This window comes from Drosophila elegans, unplaced genomic scaffold (assembly GCF_018152505.1).
Source record: "Drosophila elegans isolate 14027-0461.03 unplaced genomic scaffold, ASM1815250v1 contig_149, whole genome shotgun sequence".
Lineage (NCBI taxonomy): Eukaryota > Metazoa > Arthropoda > Insecta > Diptera > Drosophilidae > Drosophila > Drosophila elegans.
The window spans coordinates 6,544,168-6,563,396 of record NW_024545513.1 but is presented as its reverse complement, the minus strand read 5'-3'; the positions used below and the strand labels follow the sequence as shown (position 1 = coordinate 6,563,396).

General features: G+C 37.4%; 4 protein-coding genes across 4 annotated transcripts; all 4 read left to right on the top strand.

Annotated features, from left to right (window-relative positions):
* The first annotated feature begins 7,847 nt into the window (after positions 1 to 7,847).
* On the top strand, positions 7,848 to 10,839 carry LOC108141480 (vanin-like protein 1). The gene is made up of 4 exons (XM_017264895.2): positions 7,848 to 7,956; positions 8,073 to 8,715; positions 9,419 to 10,157; positions 10,224 to 10,839. The coding sequence occupies exons 1-4, from the start codon at positions 7,885 to 7,887 to the stop codon at positions 10,453 to 10,455; spliced, it is 1,686 nt and encodes a 561-aa protein (XP_017120384.1). The 5' UTR covers positions 7,848 to 7,884; the 3' UTR covers positions 10,456 to 10,839.
* Positions 10,840 to 11,334: 495 nt separating this feature from the next.
* On the top strand, positions 11,335 to 12,019 carry LOC108140709. Its single transcript, XM_017263669.1, has 2 exons — positions 11,335 to 11,427; positions 11,485 to 12,019. The coding sequence occupies exons 1-2, from the start codon at positions 11,371 to 11,373 to the stop codon at positions 11,932 to 11,934; spliced, it is 507 nt and encodes a 168-aa protein (XP_017119158.1). The 5' UTR covers positions 11,335 to 11,370; the 3' UTR covers positions 11,935 to 12,019.
* A 556-nt stretch (positions 12,020 to 12,575) lies between these two features.
* On the top strand, positions 12,576 to 15,259 carry LOC108141667 (vanin-like protein 2). The gene is made up of 4 exons (XM_017265144.2): positions 12,576 to 12,675; positions 12,732 to 13,359; positions 13,978 to 14,677; positions 14,868 to 15,259. The coding sequence occupies exons 1-4, from the start codon at positions 12,604 to 12,606 to the stop codon at positions 15,019 to 15,021; spliced, it is 1,554 nt and encodes a 517-aa protein (XP_017120633.1). The 5' UTR covers positions 12,576 to 12,603; the 3' UTR covers positions 15,022 to 15,259.
* A 330-nt stretch (positions 15,260 to 15,589) lies between these two features.
* On the top strand, positions 15,590 to 18,970 carry LOC108141415 (vanin-like protein 3). The gene is made up of 2 exons (XM_017264791.2): positions 15,590 to 16,335; positions 16,792 to 18,970. Exons 1-2 carry the CDS (start codon positions 15,621 to 15,623, stop codon positions 17,658 to 17,660), a joined length of 1,584 nt encoding a protein of 527 aa, XP_017120280.1. The 5' UTR covers positions 15,590 to 15,620; the 3' UTR covers positions 17,661 to 18,970.
* The last annotated feature ends 259 nt before the right edge of the window (positions 18,971 to 19,229 follow it).

The following is a 19,229-nucleotide window of genomic DNA, read 5'->3' as shown; positions in this document are numbered from 1 at the left end:
TTCACATTAGAAAAAAATATTAAAAGCTTTTTAAATTAAATTTCTTGTTATTTATTGATTAAATTATAAGTTTAAATTATTAAACATTATAGTCGTCTTGGTAAATCCTGTTTAAGCTAAATTTACTCCTACTAGAAGTCGATATAAAATTGCCAAGCAAATAGGAGTAAATCGTTGTGAAGGTTGCAAAATTGAATAAAAGAGTGACACAATCGACAAGGATGCTGGTGCTGATACTTCCGCCCAAAAAAAAAAAAAACGGCATGCTTGCAACTAGTCTGTCTGTGTGTAAGAATTTTCCACCCAGCGTTACACCTCCCCGCCCCTCGATTTTTTTCCCTTTCCCGCCCACGTATTGCCTATAACAAGCCGCCAATTACGATAGAAATCTAGAGAATGTGCAAAATCGAGCAAAAAATTTGCGACTATAAGGCGAAAACAAATTTACATGCAAATCCATTTTAGCCATGGCAAGGACACGCCAGGAGCCAAAATGGCGACACGCTCCCTGTCTGTGTGACTGTCGTTGTGTTAGTAAGTTAGAGTGTATTCGTGCGGGTGCGGGTGAGTGTGTGTGTATTTCAGTCAACAAATTATCTCAATTTAGCATAATATTTACTGAACTGCATTGAACCTTTGCCAGACGACATCTCACGAGCAAAAAGGAGGTGGAAAATCTGGTGGAAAGCAGGAAAAATCCGGGCCAAAGAATTGTGGGTGCAATGCGGCAGGCGGAAAATGGGAAAATCCACCAGAAAGTTGGCAATTTGAGCTGCACAAGACTGGTGATTCTAATTGCCAGCTGCTAATGTTTAATTAGCCACAAAAAATGTAATCAAAAAACATATATGAAGGATATAAAAGTGGTTAAAAATGTATATATTATATTTATTATTAATGACTCCATAAAGAATTATAAAGATTCATTATTATTAAATATTAAGTTATTTTAATTTAATAACAAATATCTACAAAAAAGATACATGAATAATAAATAATAAAAAAAGATAGTCCCAATAAATTGCAATCACAACTGTGGCTGAATTTTGTTTAAATAAAAACAATTATGTGAACTTTAATTAAATAAAGCAAATTTTTTGGCACATTTATCTGGTCAAATATTTATTTGAGTGATTTTTTTTTGGGTATATATATATATTTATTTTTTTTTTTATTCTTTGTTAGAACATCAATTTATTTGGCTATTAATAATTGCATTGGTTGGCTATTCAATAAAACATAAATACATTGCATTGGCCATATTGGCGTATTTAGTCAAGTGTTTTGTCGTGTACAGATTTGCGTCACGATTGCAGCATCGCGAGTTGGAAAAAGTCGCGGCTTTGGCACCGTTTCATGAGCTAAGAAATTGAATTGCATTTCGAGTCCTTGTCGTCCTGCTCGTGACTTATGGCTCTTGCATCTTGTGAGGGGGTGGGGGGGTGAGGGGTGTGCACTTTCACCTTTCCCTTGGTTTCACCTGCCTGCCTGTCGTGGGCATCCATTTCATGCATGGCGGTCTGACATTCCATTCCTTTCCATTCCTTTCAATTCGATACCTTCTCCATTCGATATCAGTCAAACTAATGGCGCTTGATTCTGTCTATTGAAAAGTCCCATTGGGGCGGTGGGTGGAAAATTGAGTGTGGGCGGCTGGGTGTTGGGAAATTGCAAACTTTATTTTTGGCTCGCTGCATTTCGCTGACATTGAAAAAGGTGCACAAGACACACAGGTAAAGTCGATGCTGCCAAGAAAAGAGAAAATTCTCAGGGGTGCCATCAAATTCTCTGGCGTTTTTAAGTCTTTTCAAAATGGTGCCTAAAAATATGCTGCAAAGGCATCATTTCAGTCGTATCCATTTTATGGGAATTTCCATCTTAAAAAATTTAAAATAATCCCCTTTTCATATAAAACTGCATTATAAACGTAAAACATCTCATAGCCTTTGAACATTTGTTTAATTAAAATACGCTTTGTATTGTATATTGAAGTCACTTTTTAGATACACTTAACTGTTCAATTAGTCATCATGATGATAATTATCAAAATGGAACAATATCAAAACAATGTATTGATTAAATAATATTAAATTTCAAAAATATTATTTTACTTAATTTGGAATAAAAATCTATAATAATAATTTTTTGCCCCAAAAGAAAAATTTAAACAATTTTAGACAATAAATTATAGATTATTTTGTAATTTGTCTTAATTAAGTCTTTATTAATGTTTTAAGACAATTAAGATTATTCTTTCAGGCCTACATTTTTTAACCAATTTCTTTTGTGAAAACAATAGTATCAAATAATTCTATTGTATTTGATGATAATGTGGTATTGCCATTTCTTGGCCATTTATTCATGGGATTCCAGGTTGCAACTGCAACTGCAACTGAGGAAATTGGCCAAAAACCTTGCGATCTTGGCAAATTGCTAACCCAATTATGCAATTTGCAGTGTCCAATCGATTCGGGACTTTCCAATTATCACAAATTGAAGTTCGCTTTACGGCAAATCCTAATCCGACAAATAGAATATATTGCTGGCGAGGTGAGGTGTTGTCCTGCCAAAAGGATTCACTTTCAATTTAAGTTGTCTTCTTTTTTTCCCCCTTTTTTTTGCGTACGAGTCTTTTGCCTTCAGAGCTTTTTCAATTTACTAACGGAAATCCAGGCAGTAAAGCGCATTCAATCAACTGCTCCTAACTTTGTTGTGAGGTGGGATTGGTCGATGGGATTGAAGCATTGTGGTTGGGGGAGTTGGGGGGGCATTGGGGAGATTCAGATGGCCGGCATTAAATTTATATGTCAATAAATCTCGAAGAGCAAAAGGCAAACGCCAAGTCATTGGCTTTTGCGGATATGTGCGAGTAGTAGTGCTGCGTAAACTTATTAGCCGGCGTGTTTAAGGCTATTAAACCAAGTCGGTTGGTGGGGAGGACGTGCCACATACACGGCTATAAATCAGAGGCCTGACATGCCCAGCTATATACTATATATATACACCCCTAGGGGGGCAGGGTCTGCCAAAGGGGCGGGAAAATCCAGTGACAGTTACCCGATACAAAGGATTAACTCAACAGCTCAATAACACTGAACTTCTGCTTAAATTTGACAAATTCCCATGGCCTCGCGAGCATTGAAAACACCTGTAATACAAGATTTGATTAAGTGCTTAAAGATCATTTAATTTGTATCCAAGCTAATATTTAGGCTATACTAAATTTACTTTGACTTGTGAAAAGCTTAAAACACAATTAAATTTTATTCAAATTTTGTTTAAATTTAAATTTGGTAAATTCGCATTTAATTTAAATTTAAATCAGCTTTAATTTTACCTTATATTAGCTACAATTTACTTCAGTTTTGCCTTAATTCCTGAGGTTCTCTTTTATTTTGCTTAAATATTCCTTAAATTTTGTTTCGATTTGAACATGTATGTGAAGTACAATTTGCAACAATATTACTTAAATTTCGCTGCAATTCTACTTTGTCCTTGGGTATTTTATGTTGCCACAGAAAGCGGCTAATCGCACACATGTAAGCACATTTCTCAAGCTTTTCCAACCACTCGTTTGGTGTGTGTGTGTGAGTGTGTGAATACAGTTCATTTTTCGAGTGCGTATACGTAATAATTCGTCACTGGTTTTTGTGGCTGGTTGTTGTGTTTCTGTGTTGTGTTGTGTTGTGTTTGCCGAATTTAAGCGTTTGTTATTAATCAGCCAGTCAGTCACTTCACACCCTTTAGCCACTTTTCAGCGAACTCTGGTCCCGGCATAAATCTCAGACAACGCGTCGTATGAGCGATGTCAAATGCAGGCAAACTGACTGAGAAGTGCTGCCACGTTTGCCTGTTTTTCCGCCCATTTTTCCCATTTTTGTTGGGCATCATTAATAATACTTTTTAGTTTGCATACACATGCGTATATGTGGTGGTAAACATCCGCCTTATATTTTCCTGCCTAACAAATTGCCGGGCTCAGGGCACAACAGAATTGCAATTAATCAAGCAGACAAAAATCTGCCCCCAAGTCACGAGGCCTCAACTTTGCTTGTTTGTGAAAGCATTCCACCACTCATTTTCCTGCCATTTCATATGATTTCGTTGCCTGACTAATCAATGATTGAGAGAGCATTCATTCCCGGTCATCGATAAATGGAAAGTCCTGGCAGCCAAGAGTCCTGGCCTCCTGATTATCAGCAAAAAAAAAAATAATGCCAAGGACCAAAACCAAAATGGCTAGAAAAAAGAAGCAAGGAATATAAGTATAAAAGACGACCCAAGAAATTAAATTATTTGTTAGCCAAGGAAAACGAGGAAAAGGAGTCCAGGAAGGAGATCTACAAAAAACGAGCCTTAACAACAAGGCCACACACGAGAGTACACTGAAAAAAAATAATGGTATATTTGAAATATTATTTAGCAAACATGTACATTTTAAAAATGTATTTATAAGCAATCGAAAAAATCGAAAGTAAATCGAGTAAGAAACATATAACATTTTATATTTTATTTGAATATTAAATAAATTTATAAATATTAAATTAAACAATTATAGAATTCCCCTCACATAATTTTTTCTCAGTGTTATGGCTGTGTTTGGTTGTGTGTGATGGTTTCGTTCGTCTGGCTGGGCAACAAGTGAAAATCCATTTGTTAGAGGAAATCGTGCAAAAAGCTTAAATACGAAGCTTAAACATAAGTAGCAACGAGTGCCGCACACACGTTCAAACACACTCCCACACACACAATCAGCCCCTGAAATACATATATGCATATGCATATGTGGAGCAGGCCGAAAACTAAATGATGCTGCCTCCGTTTTTTTTTACCTTCCTTTAAGGGTTGCCCTAACTTTTCACTAAGTTTGTTATATATTTTCAAGCATCTGTAGGAGATCTCTGTTAAATATGTTTTCTATTGTTCGTAAACAATTATCAAAGTGAATAAAGTTGTATAATTTTGTAATCATTTTCTTTAAAGCATAACTGAGAAATCTGTGCCTTTGTTGCTTAATGATATCCCATAAATTTGTTATCAAATCGATTTGGGGTTGCATACTTCTACAAATAAATTAATTTATGGAGGTAGAGCACTACATTACACTATTTATTGTTGATAGGTTTACATTTTTGACTTTCTGATGACTCTTTTTTTCCCTTTTTTTAAGGTTTTTAAAGTAAATACTGTCTACGTAATCAAAAGCTTAATTTACATCAAAATATTGTATTTATTTGTATTTGTATATAAAAATTTGTTTTAAAATATTGGGAAACAGTTTTGGAAGCAATTTTAATATAATACAATTTCCCGATTTAATCGATATAACTTATAATTAACTATCGTTTAAGTTATCGTTTTCCTAATAAATTATGATATTCATATATTTTTTGCAAGAGTATTCAGTTATGTTTATTATTGTTAAAATATTTGCCTTTCTACCTTTTTGCGCTTTCTCTCCTTTTCTTCCCATTCTCTCTCGTACGCTTTTGATGCCGTTGTTGTTGTTGCTGTTGTTGCTGTTGTTGTTGGGACCTCGTCTTAGCTTTTAACGTGTTTTACCGTTCGTTTCTTTTTGCGCATAAAATGAGCAGGTAACAGGTTGTGTTTGTGTGTGTGTGTGGGTATGGGTATGGGTGTGGGTGTGAGTGTGTGTTTGTGCACGGTTCGACTCCCTTGGGTAAATTTTCGTATTTAAAATATATGACCAAGAAATTTTCAAACATTATTTTTTAATTTTTTTTTTCTTTTTCCAGCTCTTTTCTTGCCGCAAATCAATTTGCCAGGACGAAGAACGTAGTAGGGAACAGGTTGGGGGCGAAAAAAAAGGAGCATAGCGGAGCGGAAAGGATTGCCAAGTAGACTTTGTACGGGGTGTTCTACAGAATTTATGTTGCATCCACCCCACAAGATGGAACGCTTTTTCGGGGACTTTGAGTCTGCAGTGGAGCGTATGGAAATGCATTAAGTCCCTGAGATGGCTGCACGTTTGGGATTTGCGGATGGGATTATCTTCGCTTGAACAAAATATACATATACACTTATAAATGTTCCTATATAGCACCCAAAATAAAAAGGAAAACATTTATAAGGAGCAAGAAACCCGATAATGCTCAAAGTGAGGCCAATGATGTCGACTGGGAATTTAATGGGGCAGATTGTGGCGTAAATTAGCCAGTTGATGGATCCGAGCGAAGTCTGCCACTTATACCCTTGACTGACGGATAAATTCGGATAAAACTTTGTGAACAGAATACACAAATAAAAAGATAAACTAGGCAATGTTTGGTAAGCAAAAAGGGGAGAATTAATATCCCGACTAGATTGTTTGGTATCTTTCTTGATTAAATGCAATTTGTTATAAGAAAATCATATCATATCATACAAATCGTTTGGGATAATGAATTATATTTTATTCTTTATTACCTTACTTATTAAACTTTTTAAGTTAAAATAAAGAAACTTCCTTACCTTGTTGACCAGTGTCATTGGACAGAAAAGCCAGACACAATTGAAGATAACATGGAAAGGTGGAGATAACATTTTATATGGCTTTATAAAAACTCTGACAACTTGCGATAAAATGCCAACTGTCAATGGCAACGTTCAAATTTCAGATTAAAGTTGTTTAAATTACATATTATCAGATAAAATCAAAGACCTTAAAGTGAAATAAAAGGTCGTAGAACTCTTTCATTATTTGACTACCTCAAATCAGGGCTTGAAATCAGCGAATCTATGAGCCACACGTTTGCATAATAAATACAGTAATACCTTCCCGATAGCAGAAACTTGCCAGTGCAATAAAGATAAAAGGAAATCAAAGAAAACTTAGATGCACTATAACTATTACGAACATTAGCAGCCGAGCTCTGATTTATTTCGCCAATTGTGGTAATGGATGGCAAACATTTAATGATGGCAAATAAACATCAATGATGTAGTTAGAATCGAGAGAAATAAATTGATTTATTTGCAGTGCGATGATAAAGAAGTAGGCGTATATAGTATAGCATATAGTTCAGTCGGGGAGCAACAGAACATCGTACTTGGATAGTCTGGGGTGCGGCGATAAGACTGGCGAAAAACAAAATATTTGTCCCAAGCGCAGCCAGTCCAATGTACAGCCAACCAACTAATCATGTTCATGAATTGCGGACATGACTCCCGGAATAACTCAAAACCAGAATAACCCAAAGAAACCATCGAATTTCACTGATTTAACCGATCTAGTGCAATCCATTTGGTCTTTTTGCAGCCGTTTTGGCTAGAAAAGGGCTAAAGAAGTCCGGAAATGCCAATATGTTTATTATTTTTTTAAGTTTTCAATATCCATTTGTATGTGATTAAGCAACAAAATAAAACCCTTAAATGTTTAACTTTGTATTACCTTTTTTGTTATTTATAATTTGATCTGGTTGTTAGAAGTCCTCTTTTTTGGTTGTTTCCGAAATTAAAAAATATAAAATACATTTTTTTATTGTACATTTTTTTATTGTTATATTAAATAGTAGTTTTTTAAAGGCAAGTAGTATTTGGAATTTTCTTAAACATTATTTTTTGTGGCCATGTATTGTATTGAAAATTGTTTTGTGTAGAAAACGACCTCATTTTCCCTACACTCCATAGAGTTTTTAACCTAATTCCATACTCCCCAAATCCAATTAATAGAAATCCATATGGTTTTTAACCATTTTGAAAGTTATTAAATGTTAAATGTAAAATATTGGCAGCTCTGGAAAGAGCGAACCATTCGGTACTCGCAGATAAGATTAAGTAGTTCCCGCTAAATGGTGGCCACTCCTATGGACACCTACAGAAGGTATAAAAGCCCCCATGTCTGAGGCTGTGCCAGTCATTAGCAATTGTCAGATTCAATCGGAAATGGCGAAGAATTCGTGGCGGCTCTTGTTGGTGCTCCTAATCCTGGGACTAATGTGCGGCATGAGTCAACAGGTGGGATTTCTGGGAAACCACTTAACGTTACGCTACGATCGCGATTAGGCTGTCTTAATCGGAGATTAATTGATTGGCATTTTATGGTTATTGTTTTGGTTCTTGCTAATTTGCAGGCGTCTTTGGCCGATTCGGATTACTATACGGCCGGAGTGGTGGAGTTCCGCCAGTCGATCCTCAGCTTGTCGGCCTGGTCGGATGCCCTCGAGGGCTATGTGGAGATCATAAACTCTGAGAATGCCAGTGCCACGGACATAATTGTCTTCCCCGAGAGCACACTGAATTCGGTGGGTTCGACCACGTTTGTGCCCAATCCCGAGGATCTGATAAATCCCTGTTTGAGTGACCCAAATGCCGAGCTCTACGAGGAGTTCCTGGTGACCCTGTCGTGTGCGGCCCGCAATGCCAGCAAATACATTGTGATCAATCTGACGGAGAAGCAAAAGTGTGAGGATGTGCCGGAGGACACGAGACCGTGTGCCTCGAACGGATTGAATGTGTTCAACACCAATGTGGTCTTCGATCGTCAGGGAGTGGTGGTGTCCAGGTACCGAAAAATTCACCTGTACGGCGAGGCCAAGAACATCACCTTCCGGCCAGAACTGAGCACTTTCGAGACGGACTTCGGGGTCACCTTCGGGCATTTCATTTGCTTCGACATCCTGTTCTACCAGCCCGCCCACCAGCTCATCGTGGAGCAGGGCATCACGGACTTTGTCTACCCGGTCATGTGGTTCTCCCAACTGCCCTTCCTTACAGGTGAGACATAAGGTAAATGTGAGAGATAAAGTACTTTAAGTGGGGGCTAGTTCATTGACATGCGTTCCTTATCAAGCGGCCAATCGATTGCTAATTGATGGCTCTCACCACCCCTCTAGATGAAGTGCCGTGAACCGATTATGCACAGCGAAAAATTGGTATCGGGTTGTAAAGACCACAAAATCATTAATGGCTGGCAATCGAGCAGCAAAGCTATGACATGTAGCTACGCACGTGGTCGTTTAGCAGGGGCTAAGAAATAAAGTGTTGCATGAGTATGAAGAAAAAAATAAAATCGTGGATTTTAACTTATTGTTTCAATCATTCAACGCGAATTCTTTAGAACAAGAGAAAAGGAGAAATATAACAAACCGCTAACATATTTATTTGGTTAAATATTTAAAGCCCCTAAAGAATGTCCTATCATAATCAAAAACGCGATTTTTAAGATTTTTAAGACCAAAGAGCATAAATAATTAAATATTTATGCACCAAGGTTCTGAAATCACATAAAAAGGTGTATATAAGAATGCACTGAAAGAAATAATGTCGTCTTAAGAATTGAATTCATCGAACTTTCAGACATAAGTTATATTTTCTTTTAAATATTTGATTAATTTATTAGTTGAGTCAGTTAAAGTAGTATCTATATAACTTATGAAATATAACTAAAGGTCTAATTTCTCTATATTTTCCTATCTAGCTGTTCAAACCCAACTGGGTTGGGCCTATATCAACGATGTGAATCTTTTGGCCTCTGGAGCCAGTCGTCCCTCCATTGGAAACACCGGTTCGGGTATTTTCCACGGACGTTCGGGCACTTTGACCAGCGTCATGAGGCAGGATTCCGGTGAGAGGAGTATCTATGTGGCACAGGTGCCCAAATATACCCGTAGTAGATCCCTGCCAAAGCGTTTGCGGAGGAGTCTGACGGAGATCAAACCCCGAGAGGTGGCCTCAACCAGTAGTTTATACATGAAGCGGGATGATCTGGAGAACTATGAATCCGATTTGCTGCAGTTGGATCAGGGAATTAGTGGCACCATCAATAGAACCATTTGCCAAGGCAGCTTTTGCTGCAATTTCGATATTGCCTGGAGATCGCTGGCGAAAAGGAATGCGGCGAATGATAGTAGTGTGTACTATAGCTATCGAGTGGGAACCTACGATGGTTGGCGCAACGAACAGGATGTGGATGCCAATTACATTCGTAATTGTGGATTGTTCACCTGTTCGGGGGATTCCATCGATGATTGTGGCAAACTGCTGACCACCGAGGGTGACCTCCAGCAGCCCCGTGTGGCCTTCACGCGGCTGGTGATCGGGGTCACCTATCCGGAGTCGCGGGAGTTTCTGCTGATACCGGACACCCTGCAGGATAACCTGCTGCCCTTGGAGCCCAATCAGTTCGAATGGTCGCAGCAGAAACCCCATGAAGATAGGTAAAACATCTGAATATCTCTATGCCAATCAAAATGTATATTTTAATGGATTTGTATGATCCCTAGCTACGTTTATGATGTTCGCTTTGCCCTCAAGGAATCTCAGGAGGTGAGCAACCTGTTGACCTTTGCCATCTATGGCAATTACTATGACAACGAGTGCACTTTTGGCGATGGCACCGAGGAGCAGCAGGTGGCCTGTGGATACAGGAGCGGGTCCACTGGGCTCTCAATCCTTGGGGGATGGCTAACGATGCCGTTGGTCATGCTGGCCATCACCTGGACCAGAGCCCAATGAGATCAAAGTATATGTCCAGGGAAAATGACTGGTTGCAATACAAACGGGTTACTCACATTCAGTTGAGTTTTATTTTTTTTTACTACACCTATTGGTCGATATTAACAGTATTTATACTATTAAAAGCTAATAAAATATCCGACTTTTTTACTACTTTAATTTTCAAAGCCTAATGATACCATTTTTTTATGCAAACAATATCTTTTCATTCAATTATACAACAAATTTATTTATTTATTTATTTGTGACAATTTTACTTATTATAAAGGCACTTATAGCAGAGGAATTAAGTACATTTTCAAAAATACAAAATTAACAATACGAAATGTCGATTATATCGAATTATAAAGAAAGTGAAATATATTATTGAATTGGGATTCTTAACGATGAAATATTATTTTTGTTAACAATTATTTTAGTTATGGTTTTAAAATTGTTATTTCTACTTGTTGTTCTTATCACTGAATTTAATTTAATTAATTTAAATTGGAGGGTGTGCATTAAAATAGAGATTTCTGTTTTATTTTGTTTTGCTTTTATTTAAAAATGTGGAAAATATAGACATTTCAAGAATCGTATTAGTACAAACTATTTAGAACGCTTCTTATGTATGTAATACATTTTATAACAGAACAGTTAACCCACATGTCACCCTATTTTTAATTAAATTTTGTCTTCAAAGCTCGTAGCTATCTGTTCTGAGTTTTTTACCTTGCTGATTGCATTTTAATAAATTAAATCTATATTTCAACGAATTGTGCAAGCGTAACAATTTGTGGAATTTTACAGAGAAGCTTATCTAAATTAAGACATACCAAGTTATACGAACGAGTCTATATAAAAGGGCAGTTCTATTTGTTTCAATATAGTCAGCTTATATTTTGCAAAACCGTAAAACTCTACAAATCCAAGGACATGAGTTGGAAATTCAGCCTTTTTCTGCTGTGCCTTGTACTCTCACAAGGAGCATCGGAAAGTAAATCTTTTTTAAGTCATAGGATCAAAGAAAAATTGGAATCTATTCAACAGGATCCCTTGGCCGACATTCATAAGCAAGTGACGGATAAGCTAAAGACTTTTCTGGAGAATTTCACTGGTCATTGGCAGGACAACACAGAGTTTCTCAACTGGATTTCAAGAATTCGTTCGGCAGTGAGAAATAACAAGACTGAACTAGCCGACAAATTCGCCATTCAATTTGGCTTTGAGGCGTACAATATTGAACGCTCGATCTTGGAGCTACAAATCTCGGATCGTATCGAGGAATTGGATAGCATTATTCCGCAGCAGAAAGTTGAGAAATGTTTGGAGTTTTATGTAAATCAAAGAACCATTCTCAAAAAATCTCTGAAGCAATCGAATGCGAAGAAATTGGAAAAGTTTTCGGCAAACTCGATCTCTTGCCCGTACTATCATTATGAATATCTCGACTACTTGAAGATACTGGATGGAATTCAAACAAGGCAGAAAGTCCTTTAATTATCCTTTAGGCCCTTTAAAATGTATTTTTTTGGCCTTTCATAAATATCACAGAGAAGTGATAAATAAATAGTGTGCATTCCAAGTTTGTTTTGCATTTTTAGGTTCCTCGACTTTAGTGATATTTGGTGATGCATTTTTTTTTGTTTGCCAATACAATTATTAATAAAAACAATGCAGTTTTGTAAATTGCCTAAAAGTCGGCTTTGATTAAGATTAGTAAATATTAACACACTTTTTTTTAAAACTTTTTGTATGAAAAACAAAAATAGTTTTGCCTAGCAGCCCTCAAAATGTGAAGTGTCATCGGTGATAAGGGGGTCACCTAGTTGATAAAACCAGTCCATTTAATGGAAATATACTTGTAGGCTTTTATTTATGTTCCATTAGAAGTACAAATGTTTACAAAATCAAGTTGAATTCTATTTATGTTGCTTGCTTATTTTTGGCACTCAATGGTAAATACCATTATTCTATTTATTATTGTCTCTTTGGTTATTTGGAATGTCAAAATATGAGGCCACTTAATCGAACGAGTTCAGACACAAATTGTTTTCGACGGGTTTTCCGGCAGATAAGATTAACCCATCTTTTCGTGAGAATTTCTATAAAAAGAGCCAAGTTTGGAAGTTGGCAAGTCATTTGCCAATATCTAAGTGTTCAAAGAGCATGGCGATTTATTCTTCAGGGTTTTTCCTTCTTTGCATTACCCTGGGGTTAATGTTCGAATTAAGCCAACAGGTAAACTATATAAACAATTATAAAGACCCATTTGATTTTCGGATTTCCATCTCCAGGCTTCAGTTTCAAAGAGGAATTACTATACGGCTGGTGTGGTGGAGTTCAGACCCTCGAATCTAGTGTCCGATAATCTAGCCGCCTATTTGGAGATCATTCAATCGAAGAATGCCAGCTCCACGGATATTATTGTGTTCCCCGAGAGCACCCTCAACGATATGGGTGCCACGAGCTTTGTGCCCAATCCCGATCATCTGATAAATCCCTGTTTGAGTGATCCGAATGCCACTTATTACGAGGACTTTCTGGTGATCCTGTCGTGTGCGGCCCGCAATGCCAGCAAATATATTGTGATAAATCTGACGGAGAAGCAAAAGTGTGAGGATGTTCCCGAGGACACGAGATCGTGTGCTTTAGACGGCTTCAATGTGTTCAACACCAATGTGGTCTTCGATCGCCAGGGAGTGGTGGTGTCCAGATACCGAAAAGTTCACCTGTACGGCGAGCCCAAGAACAGTACCTTCCTCCCCGAACTGAGCACCTTTGAGACAGACTTCGGGGTCACCTTCGGGCATTTCATTTGCTTCGACATCCTGTTCTATACTCCTGCCCACCAGCTGGTGGATCAGGGAGTCACGGACTTTGTCTACCCGGCCATGTGGTTCTCCCAACTGCCTTTTCTCACAGGTGAGTTCCATGAAAAGTGTTTCAGTTCAATCAGTGATTGCTAATTAAGGGCTCTCACAACACTCTTGAGATAAACAAGTCATACATACAATGGTCAAGTGCTTAAGATTTTTAATCAGCCATTCGAATATTTCAATTAAAATTCGGAACAAAAATCAAAATTACTTAGTATTTATAATGTTGTTAGATGTTTAATTAAAATAAAGATCGGGCTATTGAATTCATTTTTAATTTCACATTTAAATGATATATAAAATCAAAATATTAAATGCATTTTAAATTGCATGAATTAATATTAAAGTATTTGAATTAATGTGAAAAATAAAACTTAAATTTTAGTTTTCATAAGTGGGTCTTAAAGTAATACCAAATAATATAATCCCTATTCTTTTTAGTTTCATTTCTGTACCGACATTTAAGCCACATAAGTTTTATTTTGAAACTTCCGTGGTATGAGTTTAATACTCATCTTATTGAGAAATTTTTCTTGCCCATTAGTTTTAAGTCCATGTTACTATAGTTTAGTTTCCACGACAATTTTTCTTTGTGGTTGCAGCCATTTATTATATACTTAATTTTATTTATTTTTAAAAATGTAATATATTTACTCTAAAATAGCTGTTCAGATCCAACTGGGCTGGGCGTATGCGAACGATGTGAATCTGCTGGCGGCCGGGGCAAGTGATCCCGCCATGGGAACCAGTGGCTCGGGGATTTACCATGGACGCAGTGGCTCATTGGAGAGGGTGATGCGCCAGGATGCCGGGGAGCGGACTATATATGTGGCCCAGGTACCAAAATACCAGGGCCGGAGGCGGATGAAGAGGGAGCTCAGGGATCACCAGGTGGCCACCAGTTCCCGTTTCAACATAAAGCGCGATTATCTGGAGAATTTCAGCAGCGAGGAGCTGCCAATTGAATCCGGAAAGAGTGGCCATCTCAGCAAGATTCTATGCCACGGTGACTTTTGCTGTCACTACGACTTGGCCTGGAGATCCCTGGCCAATCCCGTAGAGAACTCCAGTTCCTATAGCTATCGAATTGGAATTTTCGAGGGTTGGCGCAATGAAAAGCGACTGGATGTGAATTATATACGCAATTGTGGATTGTTCACCTGTTCGGGGAGTTCCATAGACGATTGTGGTCGGCTGCTGCCTGACCTTGAGCAGCCGCTGGTGACCTTCACCCATCTGGAAATCCGGGTCACCTATCCACAGTCACGGGAGTTCCTTCTCTTCCCCGACACCCTGCTCGATAATCTGCTGCCTCTGGAGCCGAAATATTTCGAATGGTCTCAACAGCAGACCTCCGAGGAGGGGTGAGTTACACTGCTAAAAAAACGTAGTTAATAAGAATATGTTGTACTCAACTTAATTATTTTTCGTTTTAATTTTAAGGTTTATAAAATTAAACTATTTAATTTGAAAATTAAGCATAACATTTTTTTTATTGTTGTAGGATCTATCTAAATTATATTTTAACTAATAAGTTTTCTCTCTTTTTCATAGCCACCAAGTGCGATTTGGCTTAAGGCAATCGCAGGAGGTCAGTAACCTCTTGACCTTTGCCATTTATGGCAACTACTACTACAACGATTGCACTTTTGGTGTGGGCACCGTCGATGAGCAATTGGCCTGCGGTTACAAGAACCCTAAAATATAAAAAGGATCCAGTAAACAATGAACATTAAAAACTGAGAAATTTGATTAAAAATTTGCTAGGAGCTTTACAAATTATATTAAAAAAGTATGCTTTTTAGTATCTATTTTATTAACCCATTAAGTTTAATACAGGGTATTTTACTCCAGTTGGAATTTAGGGACTTTTATGGAACACCAACAAAATGTATAAAAATCGGTACTGTTTATATAAACAAGATTAGTATTTTATTGAAATTTAATGTTCACTGAGTTTTTGAAAGATGGGGAGTTCACCTAATACTATATGTATACAAAATGTCTTCTATAGAAGGAATGTGCCTGCCGAAACGCATTATAAAGACAAGTTTATACAGATAATAGCCCGAAATTCTACTTCACAAAACGTTTTTAAAACCCTTGCACGCGTTTACGAAACGCCTGATTACCGATTTAACCGATTAGATAGAAAATCTCGACAGATAGTTCGAAATAATTCCGATAGCTGATATGGCGTGGAAAATATACGTGTAGATATATGTATATATATATGAGTAAGTATACGAGAGATAGAGGGAAACGAATAAAACCGGTTGGGATTAGTCGGCTTGCGATCGTTGAACAATGCACACAATGTTTGGATTTCTCGGTCGATTTGTGTGGCTCCTCAGTGTTGTAATAAGTGTTGCTGTGGCTAGCGATGATGGGCCACAGTTTTATACAGCTGGTGTGGCGGAATTTCGACCGGCGATAATGGGCGCTACTTCGCAACAGCTGTTGGAATCGAATCTGGCCGGTTATCTGGAGCTCATGCACTCCGGCAATGGCACTACGGATATCATTGTTTTCCCAGAGGCCACTCTAAATACAGTACTCACTCTGACAGCGGTGCCGGAGATCACGGATCAAAGTTTATGTGAAGAGCAGCCAGGTGATGATCCCGAAATAGCTCCTTTTCTAAGGCGACTGGCCTGTGCGGCCAGGGAATATAGCACCTATCTCGTTATAAACGTAAAGGAGCGGTCACCAGAGAATTGTCCTACGGGAACCACCTGTTCCAATAGGGGATATAACATCTTCAATACCAATGTGGTGTTCGATCGACTGGGCGCTGTAGTATCTCGCTACAGAAAGTGGAATCTATACCTGGAACCGTCCACCAATCGAACTGAATCGCCCGAATTGGCCACCTTTGGCACCGACTTCAATGTCACCTTCGCTCATTTTATCTGCTTCGACATGCTCTTCTATACGCCCGCTCAGGATTTGGTGGAGCGTTTGGGCATTCGCCATTTGATAGTCACCAAAATGTTTAACTCCGAGCTGCCTTTTCTCACAGGTAATTGATATTTACTAGGAAATATAATGCATGAAAAATTTAAAATAGTTTTCTTTACATTTTACATTGTGATATATCAGAAAAAAAAAATTTTTTTGATTTAAGAAATGATTTCTATAAAAAAAAACCTTACAAAACCTTAGCAAAACAAATAACAAAACGATGTGAATATGTATTTATTTGTTGCCTTTTAATAAGCTGTATTTTGAATTATGATGATTTTTGACTGATTAATGGTTTTTTTTTTTATTTTGAAAATTTATATTTAATTTGCAGCACGCCAATTTTAGCAATTTTTTTACTATTTATTTTGGTGCTAATAATACCAATAAAATTTCAAGAAAAGCCATTCATCTATTAATTATAATGATTTTGTACTGATTTATGATGTAATGTTTGCCTTATTTTAAAAGTTTATATTGTAAGGATAGACTTTTATTTTATTTTTTTTTACAGCATCCCAATTTCAGCAGGGTTGGGCTTGGGCCAATCGTGTGAATCTGCTGGCCTCCGGAGCAAGTGTTCCGCGGTCGGGAATAAGTGGCAGTGGCATTTATGCAGGTCAACAAGGAGCTTTGACTCGTCTAATGATCACGGACGAGATGGAGGGTCAAAGGAAGTTGCTTTTGGCTAAAGTTCCCCTAAATCCCGAGGATCAGATTCTCACGGATGAGATTTTGGAACCGGAAAAGACGTCACCGATTAAGCTAAAACTCCTGCAGCAACCGGAATTGGATAAATTCGCCACCTGGGAATTGCCCATGGTCCAGGAAAGTTCGGTGAACAAAAGGATATGCCAGAAGGATTTGTGCTGTGAGTTTCAGATTAGTTGGACGCTAGTGGAATCGCTGTCGGGATATAGCTACAGATTGGGTGTTTGGGTGGGCGAAAGGCGCTACGAGGAGGAGCAGTACAGTGCCATCCGGCTGTGTGGTTTGTTCGCCTGCAGCGGTGCCAATGTGGAAAGTTGTGGGCTAATCGGCGAGCAGCAAGGACACCCAGTCATGTTCACCAAACTACAGATCCTTGGCGAGTTTGTGCGAAAACCACGGCGTCTCATTATGCCCAGCACTCTCGGCTCATCCAATCTCTACGCCCTGCAGCCCTCGCAATTAATTTGGTCAACGGAGGAAACGGATAATCTAACCAGGATTAAGATGGAACTGCGACAGCCGCACAGCCAGCTAATGACCTTCGCCATATATGGCAACTATTTTGATGAATATGCGTCTGGTGGAGCCGGCACAGTGGAGGCCATCACACTGGGAGCGCTGCTGTTTCTGCTTATCACGCCGCTAACGATGATGCATCTCATCTGGGAGTAGGTCAGTCCATTATCACTCACTTATCTATGGATATCAAACCCTCTTAAGGTGAAATTCGTTCAGGAGACTAAGGCTAGTGGATATTATTTATACATTTATTATGTTTCAAAAAGCTTTATAATATTACATTTAAATTGTTATTAAATACTCCATGAACTAATTTAGTGCTTTTCCTTATAGCTTATAATTATTATATGAATAAATAACTAAACTATATTATTAAATTGAATTTCGCAAATAAATTTTAATTTGGCTATAAGTTTTTTTTTATTTTGAAATTTTTGTGAGTCATTGAAAAAATAGTTCTACAACAAAACCCTACCAAAAAAATATATACAAGTCTTATTTTCTCGGTTTTTTTTATTATAATATTTAAAAGCAATGATAACCAAAACAATGATCTAAGCTCTCGTAATAAATATGAAGTGCTTGCCAAACTATTAAATTTGAACAAGTCTATTAATTGCAAGTCATTTTTCACAAATTCGTTTTAATGTGCAGTTGTGTAATAAATCAGGAAAAATGTGTATAAAAATTTTGATTTACTCGTGCGACTGTCAAAACCGACTTGATTTTCTTTGTCGCCTGCCAACTCATTAAAATCAATGTGTGCATGCTTGAGTGTGTAAATGTATGTGTGTGTGTGTTGCAATTGCTGCGGGCTGCACTTTATATTTGCAGTTGTTTGTGTAGTTGCCCTTAAGCTGGCACATTGTAATTAAGTGTCGCTCAAACAGACACACACTGAAAAAAAACAAGATTTTTAAGGTCAGCAATATATATGTATACTTGTTCATTTTAAATAGTTATACATTTGACAAATCCGTTGTCAACATTTTGTTTGTTTTAAAAAGTTCCTAAGAAAGGTATTTGTAAAACAAGTCTCCCAAAATTCTATTCATTATTTTAAATTGTAGCAACAGCAACTAGACAAAAGAAAAAATATTTATTGTCAAACTTGTTTTTTAGTTGCAATAATGTCAAAGGTAATATGCAGTAATATTAAAACTATATATATAACTTTAAGGGATTTATAAGGGATCATATTCAAAATGTATATTAAAGGACACAAAACCATATAGCTAATGTGTTGAATGCATTAAGTAATAGTTTTGATATATTTGCCCTTATCACTTAAATTGGTTTCGATATTCTTTTATTTATGGTTTAAGGAACAACAAAACCATTTTTTTTATTAATTTCCCAGTATACCATTAAGATGTGCAATAAATGTATTAAAAATAATCATTTTTTGAAGATTGAAAACTAAATGACTAAATAAAAGTGCTTTTAATTATATTTGCAAAAAATGTTCTTTGCTTCCTTTTAATGTGGCGTACTTTGTTTGCTGTGCATGAAACCACATTTCACGTTGTCTATTTGGTTGCCTAATTTATGGAAATCGAGGCATCGGCAATGGAATGGTGTCAAGTTCATGTCATTAAGGTGTGATTAACAAAAATTAGTTGCTGCTTAACGGGACCAAAAGCAATCCACCTCGGAGAAACCCCTCCGAAAAACCACCAAAAAACCCCCCACCAAACCTCCACCCACCCCACCGAAAAACAA